The sequence below is a fragment of the Artibeus jamaicensis genome, unplaced genomic scaffold (genome assembly GCF_021234435.1).
Source record: "Artibeus jamaicensis isolate MK-2021 breed Jamaican fruit bat unplaced genomic scaffold, CSHL_Jam_final contig_777, whole genome shotgun sequence".
Classification (NCBI taxonomy): domain Eukaryota; kingdom Metazoa; phylum Chordata; class Mammalia; order Chiroptera; family Phyllostomidae; genus Artibeus; species Artibeus jamaicensis.
In genome coordinates, this window is record NW_026521966.1 from 272,863 (window position 1) to 287,219 (window position 14,357).

At 45.8% G+C, this 14,357-nt stretch overlaps 1 protein-coding gene across 11 annotated transcripts in view; it reads left to right on the plus strand.

The window, feature by feature from the left end:
- Window positions 1-341: 341 nt before the first annotated feature.
- Window positions 342-14,357, plus strand: part of MINK1 (misshapen like kinase 1) — a 68,799-nt gene continuing 54,783 nt past the window's right edge. For 5 of the 11 annotated variants that reach the window (XM_053672611.1, XM_053672613.1, XM_053672616.1 and 2 more), the window contains exon 1: window positions 344-627. In XM_053672611.1, coding sequence (XP_053528586.1) covers window positions 571-627 — 57 coding nt within the window. In that variant the 5' untranslated portion in view covers window positions 344-570. Of the gene's footprint in view, window positions 628-14,357 lie in introns of all 11 variants that reach the window. The other 6 variants (XM_053672607.1, XM_053672609.1, XM_053672614.1 and 3 more) reach the window with 2 other exon arrangements.

A 14,357-nucleotide genomic window follows, 5' to 3' on the forward strand; every position in this document is an offset into this window, starting at 1 on the left:
TCCTCCTCCTTCTGCAAATAGAGAGGTGGGTGGTTTGATTGGCAGCTGGGCACACGAAAGAGGAGGTGAAGGGAAGGAAAGGCGTCAAAGGAGAGCCAAGAAAAAACGGGGAAGAGTATAAAATAGGGGAAGGGAAGGAAACGCATGTGCGCACGCGCAACAGCTGGTGGGCGCGCTCCACTGCCTCCTCGGCCGACGCCCACTTCTTTCAAGTCAGGCTCGCGCGGTCTCTCAGTCCTCACGCGCGCCTTTCTTTATCTCTCCTGCGCTTGCGCGCAGGTGTCGGTGCCTAGGGGGAGGGGGAACCCTACGCGTTCGCGTCACATTCTCTCGTCCACCCTCCCGCCGCGCCGCCACTCTGCGCCTGCGCACGAGAGTCGGGAGGCTCGGGTTGCAGGCTCCCAGGCTATAGCTCCTGTCAGCTCTTGGGTCGGTTTTCCTGCCGGCCCTCCCCCTCCCCGGTGGTGTCCGCCCCTAGGATCCCCCGATGGGGGAGAAGTGGCGACGGCGGCAACGGAGTAGCGGAGCAGGAGCGTGAGTGGCCCCGGGGCCCGATTCCCCGCAGAGGCCATGGGCGACCCAGCCCCCGCCCGCAGCCTGGACGACATCGACCTGTCGGCCCTGCGGGTGAGCGCGCCGCCCCCAGCTTCGCCCTGGTTCTTGTTCTCGCCGCAGGGGAGCGGGTTGGCTGCACGCCTCCCGTACTCCTCGGGGCCCCCTACGGCAGCCCGCCGGATCCCTCGGCGACCCCCGCCCCTTCCCCGGGTGCCCACCGCGGCTGGGCCCCCGCCCTCCGCTTTTCTCTCTCCACTTGCTGCAAATTCTGGGAGCCAGTTCAGTCTCCACCCTTGGTGCCCCGCCCCCACACTTCCCTGCCACCTCTACCGTCGGCTAGGGTTCCGGACCCCCTTCTCCAAGATATTTGATGGTCACCCTCCAGTCCCCCTAAACTTAACCCCATCACCTGCAAAATCTTTATTATGATGCCTCCTTTCCCCCACTCCCTTACCCTTACTTAGGTCTTTTTCCTCCCCCTCCTTTCTCTTTCTCGAATTTTGACTTTGCAACTGTCTTGACAAGCTTCTCCCTCATCAACCTTTCTCCTTCTCGGCTACCCCTGTATTGCATCTCTGCCTGATCGGAATTTCAGCCTCCCATCTTCACCCCACACCTTATTCCGTCGCCCTCATCCCCCTATTCAGCTCTCCCTTAGCCCTTCTCTTGTGTTTCAAGTGCAGCAGTCCAGAACCAGGCATTTCCGGTCTCAGAGTCCCTGAATATTATATTACCAACTCTGCAGCAGTGTGGGACTGGGAGGAAAGACAAGTGCACCGGGGGTGGTGGGAGAGCATTTATTCTCTTCAGAAACTCGAGCATGGGCTAGGAAGAGGATGTTTACGTATGTACACACAAAGCACATGCTGTATGTGGTCAGAAAGGAACTGATCTGCTGGGGGGTGGTAATGGAGATCTCTCACCAAAGGGGCTAATTAATTAGAAAGGGGATAAAAAGAAACTACTGCGGCAGGAATTTCTTCGAAATACCTATTTATTGTATTACCGCTTAATGAGAGCGCTTGCATGCTCTCATTTGGGAGCTTTCAGCAGCTTTTATGTGCTTTTCTTCAGGAGGGAGCTCTGACTTAAGGGGCAGTTTAGTGTTTAGTGATTTCAAGGTGAACACTCCAGACTGTCACCCAAGTGGTGTTTTGTCCTGTGTCCTTCCGGTTTTTCAGCAGGCCTAGATGGAGAGCAGGATTTCCCGTCTCTGGGTTAGCTTCTCCTGAGGCCCCATATAAATTGTCTCCTGGGTTTGGAGTTAGCCAGGGAACATGGCCAGTATCAGGAAAAGGCGGTCAGCCACACAGGTGCCCCGGATATGACTGGAGGGGAGAGGGGAATTGAAGAGAGCAGAGTCATGTTGTTAATTGGGTTTCTCTAGGTGACACAGTTTTTCTCGCCATTCAGGTCATAATTTGTTCGGTGCAGTGTTGGGCTAGGAGACCTGACTTGCTGAAGATAAGGTTGCTGAGAAGGGAGACTGGGTATTGAATTACTGTGTGTGTGTCTGTGTGTGCTGGTGGGGAGAGTGTGGAAAGGCTTTCGGAGGGAGATTGGTAAGGTCAGTTTAAACTTCGATTCTCAAGTGAAGCCATTGGAGTTTAAGATGGTAATCCAGGCTCCCCTTGATGTGCTCCTTTCTAGGATGAACCCCCACCTTTCCTTCTCACCGTGATTGTTAATTAACTGGCTACAGGTTCTGTGGCTGTGGTAACTGTAACACAACAGAAACGGGGTGCGTCCAAACCATGACCTTTGATTTAAACCTTGTGGGACTCTGCTTGGGCTTCTGTTTCCCTTTAGCCTCCTCTGTTAGTTTGGCTTGGATCCTCAGCCTGGGATTTCCAGCAATTCTGCAGACACCCTTTGACCTTGGTTGTGGTATTTCCCTTCTGGACTTCTGTTTGAAGCAATATTAGCCTCCTTCCTCAGTTGCCTGCTGCCTTATTCTCCTCTCCTATTACCGAGAAGCCGACCTATTCCCTAGCACTTGTCTTTCCTGCTTCAGGCTTCTTAAGAAAGCATTCTTCCCCGCCCCGCCTCAAGTACCACCCCAGTACTCCAGGGCTTGAGGGAAAGCTGTGCTTTCTTTGAAATGGGGCTGGAGAGGGCCTGCATCCGCTTTTCGGCTGACCTTTTCTTAGTGCCTGACCCCTGTGCTCCACCCTAGAAGCTGCTGTGACATTGTGGAGCAGCTAGCTCAGTCATCTCTTATTCTATTCCTGTCTGTTTTCCAGTGAGAAATTGGTAACCTGGAGAATTAATAACAAAGATGTTTCCCTTTACACCATCTTGTGTTGGGGGCCTGGTGAGGGGAATGGGAGAGGAATATATAAAGCATTTATTAGCCGGTCTTGAAGAACCCAAATTGTCCTACTCTTGTTTCAAGATAAGGTTTGATTTTCAACTGGTGATGAGAGTAATAGTCTGCTATTAGAGAAGATTGAATTGCACTAATCTCTTAGTCGTGCGTGGGGAGGCCACTTTGTGACCACAGGCATACTTGACCTCTTTGAGGCTCCATCTCACCATCAGCACAGCAGAATAGGGTTGCATTCCTGAGTTCCAGTCCTGGCTTTCTCACTGTAACTTTGGCCTTGCTCCTCCTTCTTTTCTTAGTTGCTGCAGATTTTGAAGAGAGCCTTACCCTCTCTAAGGCTCTGTTTTCTCATCTATATAATTGAGGGTAGTATAGTACTGAGCTCAGAGTTGCTGAGTATTAATGAAATACTGTATGCTAACTACTTAGTCCAGTTTCTGGCACACAGTGACCATATGCTAGTCCTTATTGTTGTTAATTGTTATCAAATGGCAATCAGAGAAGCCTTCTAGGACAACTAAAATAGCACTCCCTCCCCTGCTTAATATTTATATAAAATTTTATGTAGCATTCCCTTAGTCTGCTTTATTTTACTTCATAGTATTTATCACCAGCTGACATATGTATTTATTTTCATCCATCCTAACTGAAGCGTAAGTTCAGTGGAAGTTTTGTGACCATTTTGTCCATTTTTGTGTCCCCAGTGCCTGTAACAGTGTTTTGCACATAATGGGAGCGCAAGTGTTTGTTGAATAAATACATGTTGTAATAAGTGAGAGCTCTTAGCACAATGCTTGCTTAGAGAAAGCATCAACAAATGACACACTTGTTAGGCTTCCTCTTGTTCCTCTCTTATATATACACAATTAAGAATCTTTCTCTTCTGAGTTATTTTTGGGATCAGACCTTGTCTGGTGGTAAACAGAGTTCTGGAAGCCTCTTTCTGAGCAGTACCGATCAAGTAAAGTTACGCTCATTCAAGAGAAAATTTGGGCCTCTTGTTTGAAACATTCTCTGTGTCCAAGCTTGGTTATAGTCCAGAAGAACCTTCTGACTTGGAACTCTTGGCTTCTCACAAAGGACAAGTATCAGTGGAAGTGGACTGGACAAGGGGGGAGCAGACTCCAGGCTAGCCTCTTTCCTTTGCATTGCTTCCTTTGGTTGACCCACTTCATAAATCAGACAGATTCTCTTTACTGTCCAACCAGCTGGAAGTTTTAGACTGCAGTGTCCTTGAAACTGTGCAGCTATGTGCAGTGTTGTTGTACTGAGATAATACCATGGAGCACAGTCAAGAGGGGCATGTCGCTGGGTAGTAGTGCTGACAGAGATGTTCTTTTTCCAATGATTTTTGTGTTGTGTTTGTTCTTTGGAGAAGTGTCTTCCTCTTCCTTGTTTCTTCATGAGGCTGGGGAGCCAGCACCACTTGGAAAGCTGGCAGTTCTGGGCACAGGTTTCTAGGCTGCTGAGCAATGCAGGACTGCTACTGTGTTCTGATGTGCTAGCTGTCGAATTGTTGATGACAGATGCCCCAGGCAGGGGAATGGGAAGACTGACCTCCTACAGTTGAAGTGATGGCATTAAACAGTGACTTTTTTCTTAGAAAACCACAAATGAGGAGTGGTGTTGTTTGGGGAGCTCATGGCATTTGGAGTGAAGAGAAATGCTGCTTTGGCAAAATGATGGAAGGAAGGTTGCAGAGAGTTTTGCTGGAGCTAGGTGTTCAGCCATTCCCTGAATGAGAGAAGAGATGCCACCATCCTTTATGCTGTGGGACAGGACAGGTTGCCATAGCCCTTAGTGAACAAAAGTGAGGTTTTGACAGTTAGGATAACAGTAAGAGGGTTAGCAGGAGAGCCAGCTGGTAACCCCCACAAACTTATCTCAGCAGCTCAGTTAGCACTATGCTGCATAGAATCCTGATTTCCAACCTGGCCTCCTCCATTCTTTTCAGCTTTGGACTGTGTGCCTAAGACAGGGTAACTCAGCTTTTGTGTATAGAGTGTCCTCACTTGTCATCTTGGGGACAAGATGGCAGAAAGTGCGTAACCACTCTTTACAAGCTTGTATTCTAGCATAGGTCTATAAATAAGGAATGTGATAACCTCTTAACCCAGAAACATAAAACAGTTCCAGGACTGGAGAGCATTTTCAGAAGCCATCTGAGAGTCTTGTCTGACTAATCATTCTTTCTCCAAAGTTGTGCCAGAGAAAATTAAACAATACCCTTTCCTGCATCAGTCAGTCACCAATCATTGTCAATCTGCAGTATTGAGAATCAGGTTCTGGGTACTATGGGAAGGATGTATATAATGCTGTGCTTGTTACTGTACTGAACTATTGAATCAGAGCTCTGAGAGCATCCACTTAAGACATGCCTTGCCCTGGCTGGTGTAGCTCAGTGGGTTGAGGACAGGTCTGCAAACCAAAGTCTTGCTGGTTCAATTTCCAGGCAACCACACATTGATGTTTTTCTCCCTCTCTTTCTCCCTCCCTTTCCCACTCTCTAAAAATAAATAAAATCTTAAAAAAAAGAAAGAAAGAAATACCTTTGCATCCTGACTGGTGTGGCCCAATTTATTGGGCTTCATTCTGAAAAGCAAAAGCAAAAGGTTGCTAGTTTAATTCCTGGTCAGGGCACATGTCTGGGTTGTGAGTTCAGTCCCTAGTTGGGGCACATGCAAGACACAACCAATCAATGTTTCTCTCCCTGTATTCCTCCCCTCCCCGCTCCCTAAAAACAAATAAATAAATAAAATCTTTTTTTTAAAGAAATACTTTTGCAGGTGCAGGCTCCCCTTTTCTGAACTGCTAATACTTTCCTCAATATTTAAGTACGTCGGAAGTAAGGAATTTCTTGTTAAACCTGATTCCCATGAATTATACTCACTTTCTGTTATCCTGTGGCCATTCATGTTGAAATCTGATGTGCAGTCTTTTCCTTTCCCCAGTAACCACTTTATACCCCCACCTCCCTCAGTCTTTTCCTTCCTAAGTTGAAGAAGTAGAACAAAAAGTAATCAGGTTAGTAAGTCAACTCTCAGAGCATTTCTTGCATGCCACAGAATATGGGAAGATACAAAGTCATTAACTTGGAAGAAGACTGGGACTCTGTGCACAGCCCACCTTCATCGTCTCTTCGCTCCTCTTCTTCCTGCCATTCTCCTTCCAACCAGCCTGTTCTTGACTTGAGTCTGGGATTCTCCCATCTACAGGAAGCTCTTCCAGAGAGTAATTGAAAAGGTACTTGAGGTTCTTTATAAGAGTAGGGAATGGTAGGAAGGAGAGAAGAAAGGTATGGAATTATAGTGCCTCAGGAGTTCTTGGAGATTTTGTCTAGTGGCCAGATAGCCTGAGGATGTACTTGCTAACTGTGGAAAGTGTTTCCTATTCTGTCTGAGGAAGCATCTAGAACTAGGCACAGAGGATACAGTGATGAACAAAACAGCCATGGTTTTCCTGCAGTGTAGTAGTAGGGAGAGACATTATTAAAATAATTATGTAAAATACATATATATAATTGCAAACCATGGTAAGACTATAGCAGAAAACTTTAGTATGATGTGAACTCATATAACGAGAAGTGTTCTTCTTCTTTTTTTTTTTTTATTTTCTTTCTTTATTTTTTGAGAGAGGGGAAGGGAAGGAGAAAGAGTGGGAGAGAAACATCAATGTGTGGTTGCCTCTCATGCGTCCCCTGCCGGGAACTGGCCTGCAACCCAGGCATGTGCCCTGACTGGGAATTGAACCACGATACTCTGGTTCACAGGCCCGCGCTCGATCCACTGAGCTACGCCAGCCAGGGCTGTGTTCTTCTTTTTATAAGACAGAAATATTTGGTTGATTGATTGAGAGAGAAATAAGTCACATGTCAGAAAACCAAGCTGACATTGTTATAGAAAGGGTAGATAGAGGTGAATCTAGACAGTAGGTAGAGGTTGGTGACAGCCAGAATTGGGAGACCCTGGAATGGAGCCATTCTTAGGGTGGAGCATTTGGTCAAAAACCAAGGGCTTGGGGCCCAAGGATAGCATGGAATTTCCAAAAGGATTTCTTCTAGCCTTACTCTGGGACAAAAAATAAAGTTTGTTTCCAAGGTTAAGGGTATGTGTTACCGATTTTACATGTTTGAAATGAAACAGAGTTGAAAAAGCCACAGCCTTGGCCATTTCTTGGAGGAGCAGCTCCAATATCAGAGAGGTGGCAGTGCAGAAGACAGTGGGACAGGCTATGAGAAATGTTTGGTGACACAGCCTGTGGGAGGAGCCTTAGTGGCTGGAGAGAAATGAATGGAGGAGTGGACTCTTTGCCAAAGAAAAATGGTGATAGTTGGTAAGGGAGGAGGTGAGAAGACCGTTGACAGAGGAGGTAGTTTTGACCTCAGACTCATCCGAGAAGTGCAGGTCCCCACAGCAGGAGAATCTTACAGGGCTGGAAGTGACAGGTGAAGTGCAGAACTTCTGCCATCACAACCAGAACCCCACCCCCTCCACTCAGAGTCTGTGGCTGAGTCAGGCATGTGGCCGGGAATGCATCCTGCCTTCCCTTTAGGATGAGAAGGCCTCCTTAAAGAAGGCCTGTCATTGATTGGTCTTCTGAAGGATAATGGAAAATTCCTCACAGCTTGTCCTATCAGGAACCATTTGAGGATGCAATCTGAGGGGCTTGCCATTGCTCCTGGAACCACAGGTTTGGAGTTTTCTCTGAATAGCAGTCCTGTAGAGACAGTTTGAGGATCAGTAGCGGCTAAGTGAAGAAAATTCCACCTCCTTCAAGAGTCACCTCAACTTCTGCTATTTCCGTGAAGCCTCCCTGGCTCTGCCAGCCCTCACTGTTCATGTTCTCCACCTTCTCACAGACCTTACAGTTTAGCATTTGGTTACATGTTGCCTCATATTGAACAATATTTTGTGGTCTTGTTTTTCCTATCACCTCTTTACGTATGGGAACAAAGGTCTCTACTTTCCATTGATCCCTTACAGTGCCTCCAAAAATGCTGAACCCATAGTAGGGGTTCAGAAGTTACTGGCCTGGAAAGAGATGTGGACCTAAATATTCCCGTGACTTGTCCTTTCCTACTAGATTCACTCCACCAGCACCAAAGCATGCTGTTTGTATGCCGGGCACTGTGCAGCAGAAGACAATCTAGGTACTTACCCAGTGTTTCTCAATTCGGGTGGCACTGCCTTCAGAGGGTGTTTGGAAATGTTGGGGAGGGAGGTTTAATTGTCACTGTGTCTTGGAAGCACTGATAGCATTTAGTATTTGGGGGTCAGGGATGTTAACCACTTTGCTGTGTCTGGACAGCACATTAAAAATGGTTGTTGTTTTTTTTTTCACCCAAATTTCCAATAATGCCTCTTGTGAACTTGTGGACAGGGGAAAGGTCAGTTGAAGGACTGGACAGAATTCTTCCATAAATTTGGAAAGAAATTCCTAAGTCAGCTTTTACCACTTTCTGGGTGGGAAGAGGAATGTAGGCTTTAAATTACTTTTGTGCATGGCATATATCTAACAGCTTTTATTTGTTTGTCAGCACACCTAAGGAGGTAAAATGGGCCTGTTCTATGCCAGAACGTAAGAAAGATTTTCCTGTTCTCTTTACCACCCACCCACTCTTTCTTTCAGGGCACATTTGTAAGAAAGTGGCTGAAGCATGTAGTACTTGGTTTTTCATTGTCAGTGGCTCAGGAAAGAGTCTTCAAGAGAAGAGTTGGACAGGGGCACCGCACAGCCTGAGCAGCACGGGGCAGAGACAGGTGTGTGCGCGCAGTGAGAGGGGCAGCACCTTTGTTTCTTTTCTCGGGTCCTTCATCCTATGGTAGTCAGCTCGAAGACAGAGCTCTCGTGAGTTAGTGTCGTCACTCAGATTTCAGGAGAATAAACAGAGGGTAGAAGACAACTTGCCTCGTGGATTCCTTGGAGAAGAATAGCTTTGGGGGTGGCTGAGTGGCTGGAAGTAGAGTGGCTGGGAGTAGAGTTGCTGGTGGGGACAAGTTGATGAAGCTGTCCATTCACTTCTCGCTGTCTCCTAACTAATTAGGAGAGCAGAACTTGATGGACTCTTGATCTTCGCCTAGCTGAGGTTTGGAGAAGCTGGAGAAAGTCCCTGTAACTATAACAAGGTCATTTTACAGCATGGATAGTACCTTGTAGCCTGCGATGTTGGGGGGACAGGCCACATGTGGCTCAGAAGTTTGTCAGTTTCTTTATCTCTTCAGACCTGTAGTAAGCCCTTCATTTCTCTTCCTTCAGTTCAGAACAAAGATTGCTCTGCCCTGGCTGGTGTAGCTCAGTGGATTGAGTATGGGCCTGCGAACCAAAAGATCGTGGTTCGATTCCCCGTCAGGGCACATGCCTGGGTTGCAGGCCAGTTCCCAGCAGGGGCCAGTTCCCAGCATGGGTTGCACCAGAAGCAACCATACATTGATATTTCTCTCCTACTCTCCTTCCCTTCTAAAGATAAATAAGTAAATAAATAAATAAAAAGATTGCTCTGATACAATTCATTTGCATTTTAATGTGTATTCATTTCAGAAGGAATTTTGGGATTGGAGCAGGAATAATAATGAACACTTGTTAGCAGTAGGTTCTCTCCTTATGTAATCTCAGTATCTCTCACAGTAACTTTGAGTTAGATAATATTATCCTCACTTTTAAGATGAAGAAATCAAGGCTTATAGAACTTGGGAATTAAATACCTTGCCTAAGGTTGTACAGCCAGCAAGTGGCAGAGCCCAGGTTCAGAGTCAGACTCAAAAACCTGAGCTGGTCACCCCTGTGCTGCTGGTGGCCTCCTCCTAGGGCTCATGATACAGGTACGGGTCCTCATTGAGGGAAGGACGGTGTGTAGCCGACATCCAGGGGTGTCCAACCTTTGGTGTCTCTGCTGGAAGAAAAAGTGTTGTCTTGGGCTACACATTAAATACATTGCAACACATAATCACAAAATAATCTCATAGTGTTTTAAATAAATTTACAGTTTTGTGTTGGGCCACAGGTTGGACACCCCCATCTGGACTGTGTGCTTTGAGCGATATTGTTTGCTCCTCCTTTCATTGTAAATGTGTGGCTGTGGCAAACAGGCTTTGTGGGCTTAGCTGTGCTGCACCATCCATATTGTTTCCGTGGTGTTTGGAGACTTGGAATGAGGCTTGTTTCATGGGTTGGAGACTGCCTGCACGAGAAATAGTTTTGGCCTTCCAAGAGCATGTGCTCTAGATCTGTGTTTTGGTAGAAGACAGGTTTTATTCATATACATGGGACATTTTCTGAGAAGAGGGAGTATGTGACTTTAGCCTAAGCCGTTGGGGGCTGCTGGAGGGTTGGCGTTGGTGGGCACGTGCTGGGGCTTGTGTCCAGAACTGAGAGAGATTTGTGGTTGTTGGGTTGCCTGGCAGAGAGCACTTTGATGACCAGAAAGGAAAGACATGCAAAAAAATTCAGTTTTACACTGGAGGAGAGAGAGTTGAATGATTCAGAAGAAGGCCTGTTCTTCAGGACGAGGAAAAGGTTGTCTCACCCTCTTTTTTAAAAAAGAAGAAGAAAGAAATCTTTATTTTATTTTATTTTATCTTACTTTATTATGGTAAATACGCACAACATAATATTTACCATTTTAATCATTTAAAAAATATTTATTTATTTTTAGAGAGAGAGGAAGGGAAAGAGAAAGAGTGGGAGAGAAATATCAATGTGTGGTTGCCTCTCATGTGTCCCCTACTGGGGACCTGGCCTGCAACCCTGACTGGGAATCGAACTGGTGACCCTTTGCTTCACAGACCCATGCTCAATCCACTGAGCTACACCAGCCAGGGCATTTTGACCATTTTTAAGTGTACAATTCAGTGACATTACATACACTCACATTGTTGTGCAGCTGTCACCACCATCATCTCCAGAACTTTTCATCATCCCAGCCAAACTACTACTTATACACAGCCTCTCCACTCTCCACTCGCCCCTCTCCCCTCCTCCAGACCTTGGCAACCACCCTCCCACGTCTCCTCCCTTTTGTGTGTGCAGAATTGAGCAGAGGGCCTGACATAACAGGTGCTTAATATTTGTTGAGTCAGGCGATGTGACCTGTCTCGGAAGTCTATGTGTCATCAGCCAACCCAGAATACTCCCCACCCCTCCTGGCTCCATTGCAAGGTCATTGGCCTATGAGAGGGATTTTAAATGAAATGGCTGCATGGAATCACAGGAGGATTAAGCAATGGGAAGAAGTTAAGGGTTTGTCTTCCTCGTTCAGCTTCTTTGCCATCTCCCATCTGTGCCTTGCTTTCTGGTTCTGTTGTGCTACATTCATTGCTTATTGTCAGCTCTTCTCATCCTGATGGTCTGGTGGGTAGATACTAGAGGAAGTTGGGAAGAACATTATTTAGGAGATGAAGATAACAAAAAATGTAGTAGCATTTCTGCATTTGTGTATAAGGGCTATATGTGTTAACAGGACTTCTCCCTGGTGGTAGAAGAGAATCACCATTAGATGACTACCTAGGTGCTGGTTGAGTCTCTGTCCTTCCTATGTTCTTCCTTTCCTAGGGGTAGCCAGTGGTATATCTCTGGCTGGAAGCTTTATTACACAAACACGTATTCGTGTATTGTTGGGAACCATTCTAGGTTGCAAAAGCTCACCTGTAGGTAACATAAAATAAAGGCAGAATAGGTTTTTAGTATCAAGTAGTGTGGGCTTGGATGCTTCTCCTGTGGGATGATGGGTCATGGGAAATGCCTAAATTCTTAATGTGTGGAAGGAGGCGGTTAACTGCTAAAGATGTTTTGGGGAAACCACGGGTAGGTAGCCTTTTAGGTCCCTTTGATGTTCCCTTCTGACCTTCAAGCCTGAACATTTTAGAGCTGGGTCAGGCTCCATATCCCTCTGTAGTGTCTAGACCCAAAGCATGACCTAGAATTGAGTTAGATTTCTTTTTTTTAAATATATTTTATTGATTGTGCTATTTCAATTGTCCTATTTTCCCTCGTTTATTTCCCTCCACCCTGCACCCCCTCCCACCAGCACTCCCCCTTTGTTGACGCCGATGGGTCATACATACAAGTTCTTTGGCTTCTCCATTTCCCATACTATTCTTAACCTCCCCCTGTCTATTTTGTATTTACCATTTGTGCTTCTTGCTCCCTGTACCTTTTCCCCCATTCTCCTCCCTCCCCCTCCCCACTTATAACCATGTGATCTTCATTTCTCTGATTCTGTTCCTGTTCTAGTTTTTGCTTAGTTTGTTTCTGTTTTTAGGTTAGGTTGTGGATAGCTGTGAATTTGTTGTCATTTTACTGTTCATAGTTTTAATCATCTTTTTCTTAGATAAGTCCCTTGAACTTCCTAGCACAAGGGTTTGGTGATGATGAACTCCTTTAACTTTATCTTATCTGGGAAGCACTTTATCTGCCCTTCCATTGTAAACGAAAGCTTTGCTGGATAGAGCAATCTTGGATGTAGGTCCTTGCCTTTCATGACTTTGAATCCTTCTTTCCAGCCCCTTCTTACCTGCAAGGTTTCTTTTGAGAAATCAACTGATAGCCTTATGGGAACTCCTTTGTAAATAACTCTCCTTTTCTCTTGCTGCTTTTAAGATTCTCTCCTTCTATTTAATCTTGGGTAATGTAATTATGATGTATCTTGGTATGTGCTTCCTTGGGTCCAACTTCTTTGGGACTCTCTGAGTTTCCTTGACTTCCTGGAAGTCTATTTCCTTTGCCAGATTGGGCAAGTTCTCCTTTATTATTTGTTCAAATAAGTTTTCAATTTGTTGTTCTTCCCCTTCTCCTCCTGGCACCCCTATGATTCGGATGTTGGGATGTTTAAAGTTGTTCTGGAGGTTCCTAAGCCTGCTCTCATTTTTTGAATTCTTCTTTCTTCATTATGTTCCTGTTGCATGTTTACTTCTTCCTTCTGTTAGTTTTCTTAGACCAATTCATTCGCCTGTCTGGCTTTCTCACTTTCCTTTGTCCACACCCTTTATAGTTGTTTTATTGACCTTCACGGGGAGAAAGAAAAAGGAAGGAGAGAGAGACTTGGCTATCAAGTCACCCACCAACCGAGGAAGGCAGGAGAGCCCCATGTTGTAGAGAGGCCTGTTTTACAGGTCAAAATCCAGGCCACAGTGGCCTTGAGCTGGTAGGAAGGCAGTGGCAACTTAGGGCCCCCTGATCAGGGCTCTGTCCCTAGATCACCATTTCTTGTGTTGGTTCCCAAGGACTGAGGGACCGTTAAAGGACTCGTAGTGGTTTTCCCTGTCTCCTATGCACCACAAAGGAGGCTATGCATATTTATCATTCTCTTCGGCAGGGTCTGCCCAGTACTGCATGGCCCTTCACACCACAGTCCCTCTCACTGCATACTAAAGCCTACTTTTCTCTTAGATTGAACCTAAACATCTTTGAGTGCCTGCTATGTGGGACACTATTCACAACATTGACTTAAACATCTGAATATCAGATGTGTGATTTGCCACTAGTATATGTAAGCAAGGTGCACTTATGGGGTGGTGGTTATGTGTGTGAATTGGGGTTGATTGTATTTCTTGGACTTTGAATACGAAACTCTGGTATTCAAAGTTTGAATGAATTAATGTTCCTCTTCCTCACTCCTAGAAACACTGCGTTCCTTAGGTGTTTTCCTACAGTATGGTGTTATGCCCCGCCTGCGTGTGATTATCACCAGTACTAATAAAAGTAAAAAGTGATTTAAGTGCCTTTGTTTACAACAGAGTATCTATGGGCCATCTTACATTCACTCATTTATTCATGTATAGAATTTATTGGTTGACATTGGTTTGTAAAACCATACAGGTTCTAAGTGTACAATTCAGTAAAACATCATCCACACACTGCATCGTGTGCCCATTGCCCCACCCAGTCTCTTTCCGTCCCCATTCCTCCGCACTTTGCCCACCTCTGCCTTCCTCCCCACTCCCTTTTCCCTCTGGCTGTCACCACAGTGTTGTCTATTTCTACATGTGTTTTGGTTTTTTTTAAATCCTTACCTGAGGACATGCTTATTGATTTTAGAGAGAGGGCAAAGGAGAGAAACACTGATGTGAGAGAGAAACGTCAGTCAGTTGCCTCTCGAATGCACCCTGACTGGGGACCAAACCTGCAACCTAGCCCTGTGTCCTGATCAGAAATCAAACCCGAGAACTTTCGATGTACGGAATGATGCTCCAGGCAACTGAGCCACACCAGCCTAGGGCTATGTGTTACTTGTGTATATATATTTTTGCTTAATCCCTTTGCCTTCTTTCATCCAGTTCCCCAGCCCCCCTACCTTCTGATATCTGTCAGGTCTGTTCCGTGTGTCCATGCCTCTATTTTGTTCGTTAGTTTATATTGTTCATTAGATTCCACGTATAAGTGAAATTATTCATCTTCCATTTTTAAGGTGCCAGCAGTAGGTCAGGGTCTCAGAGCTAGTTAGGTCTGACTTCCACTCTGCTGTATTGCGCAATCCCCACCG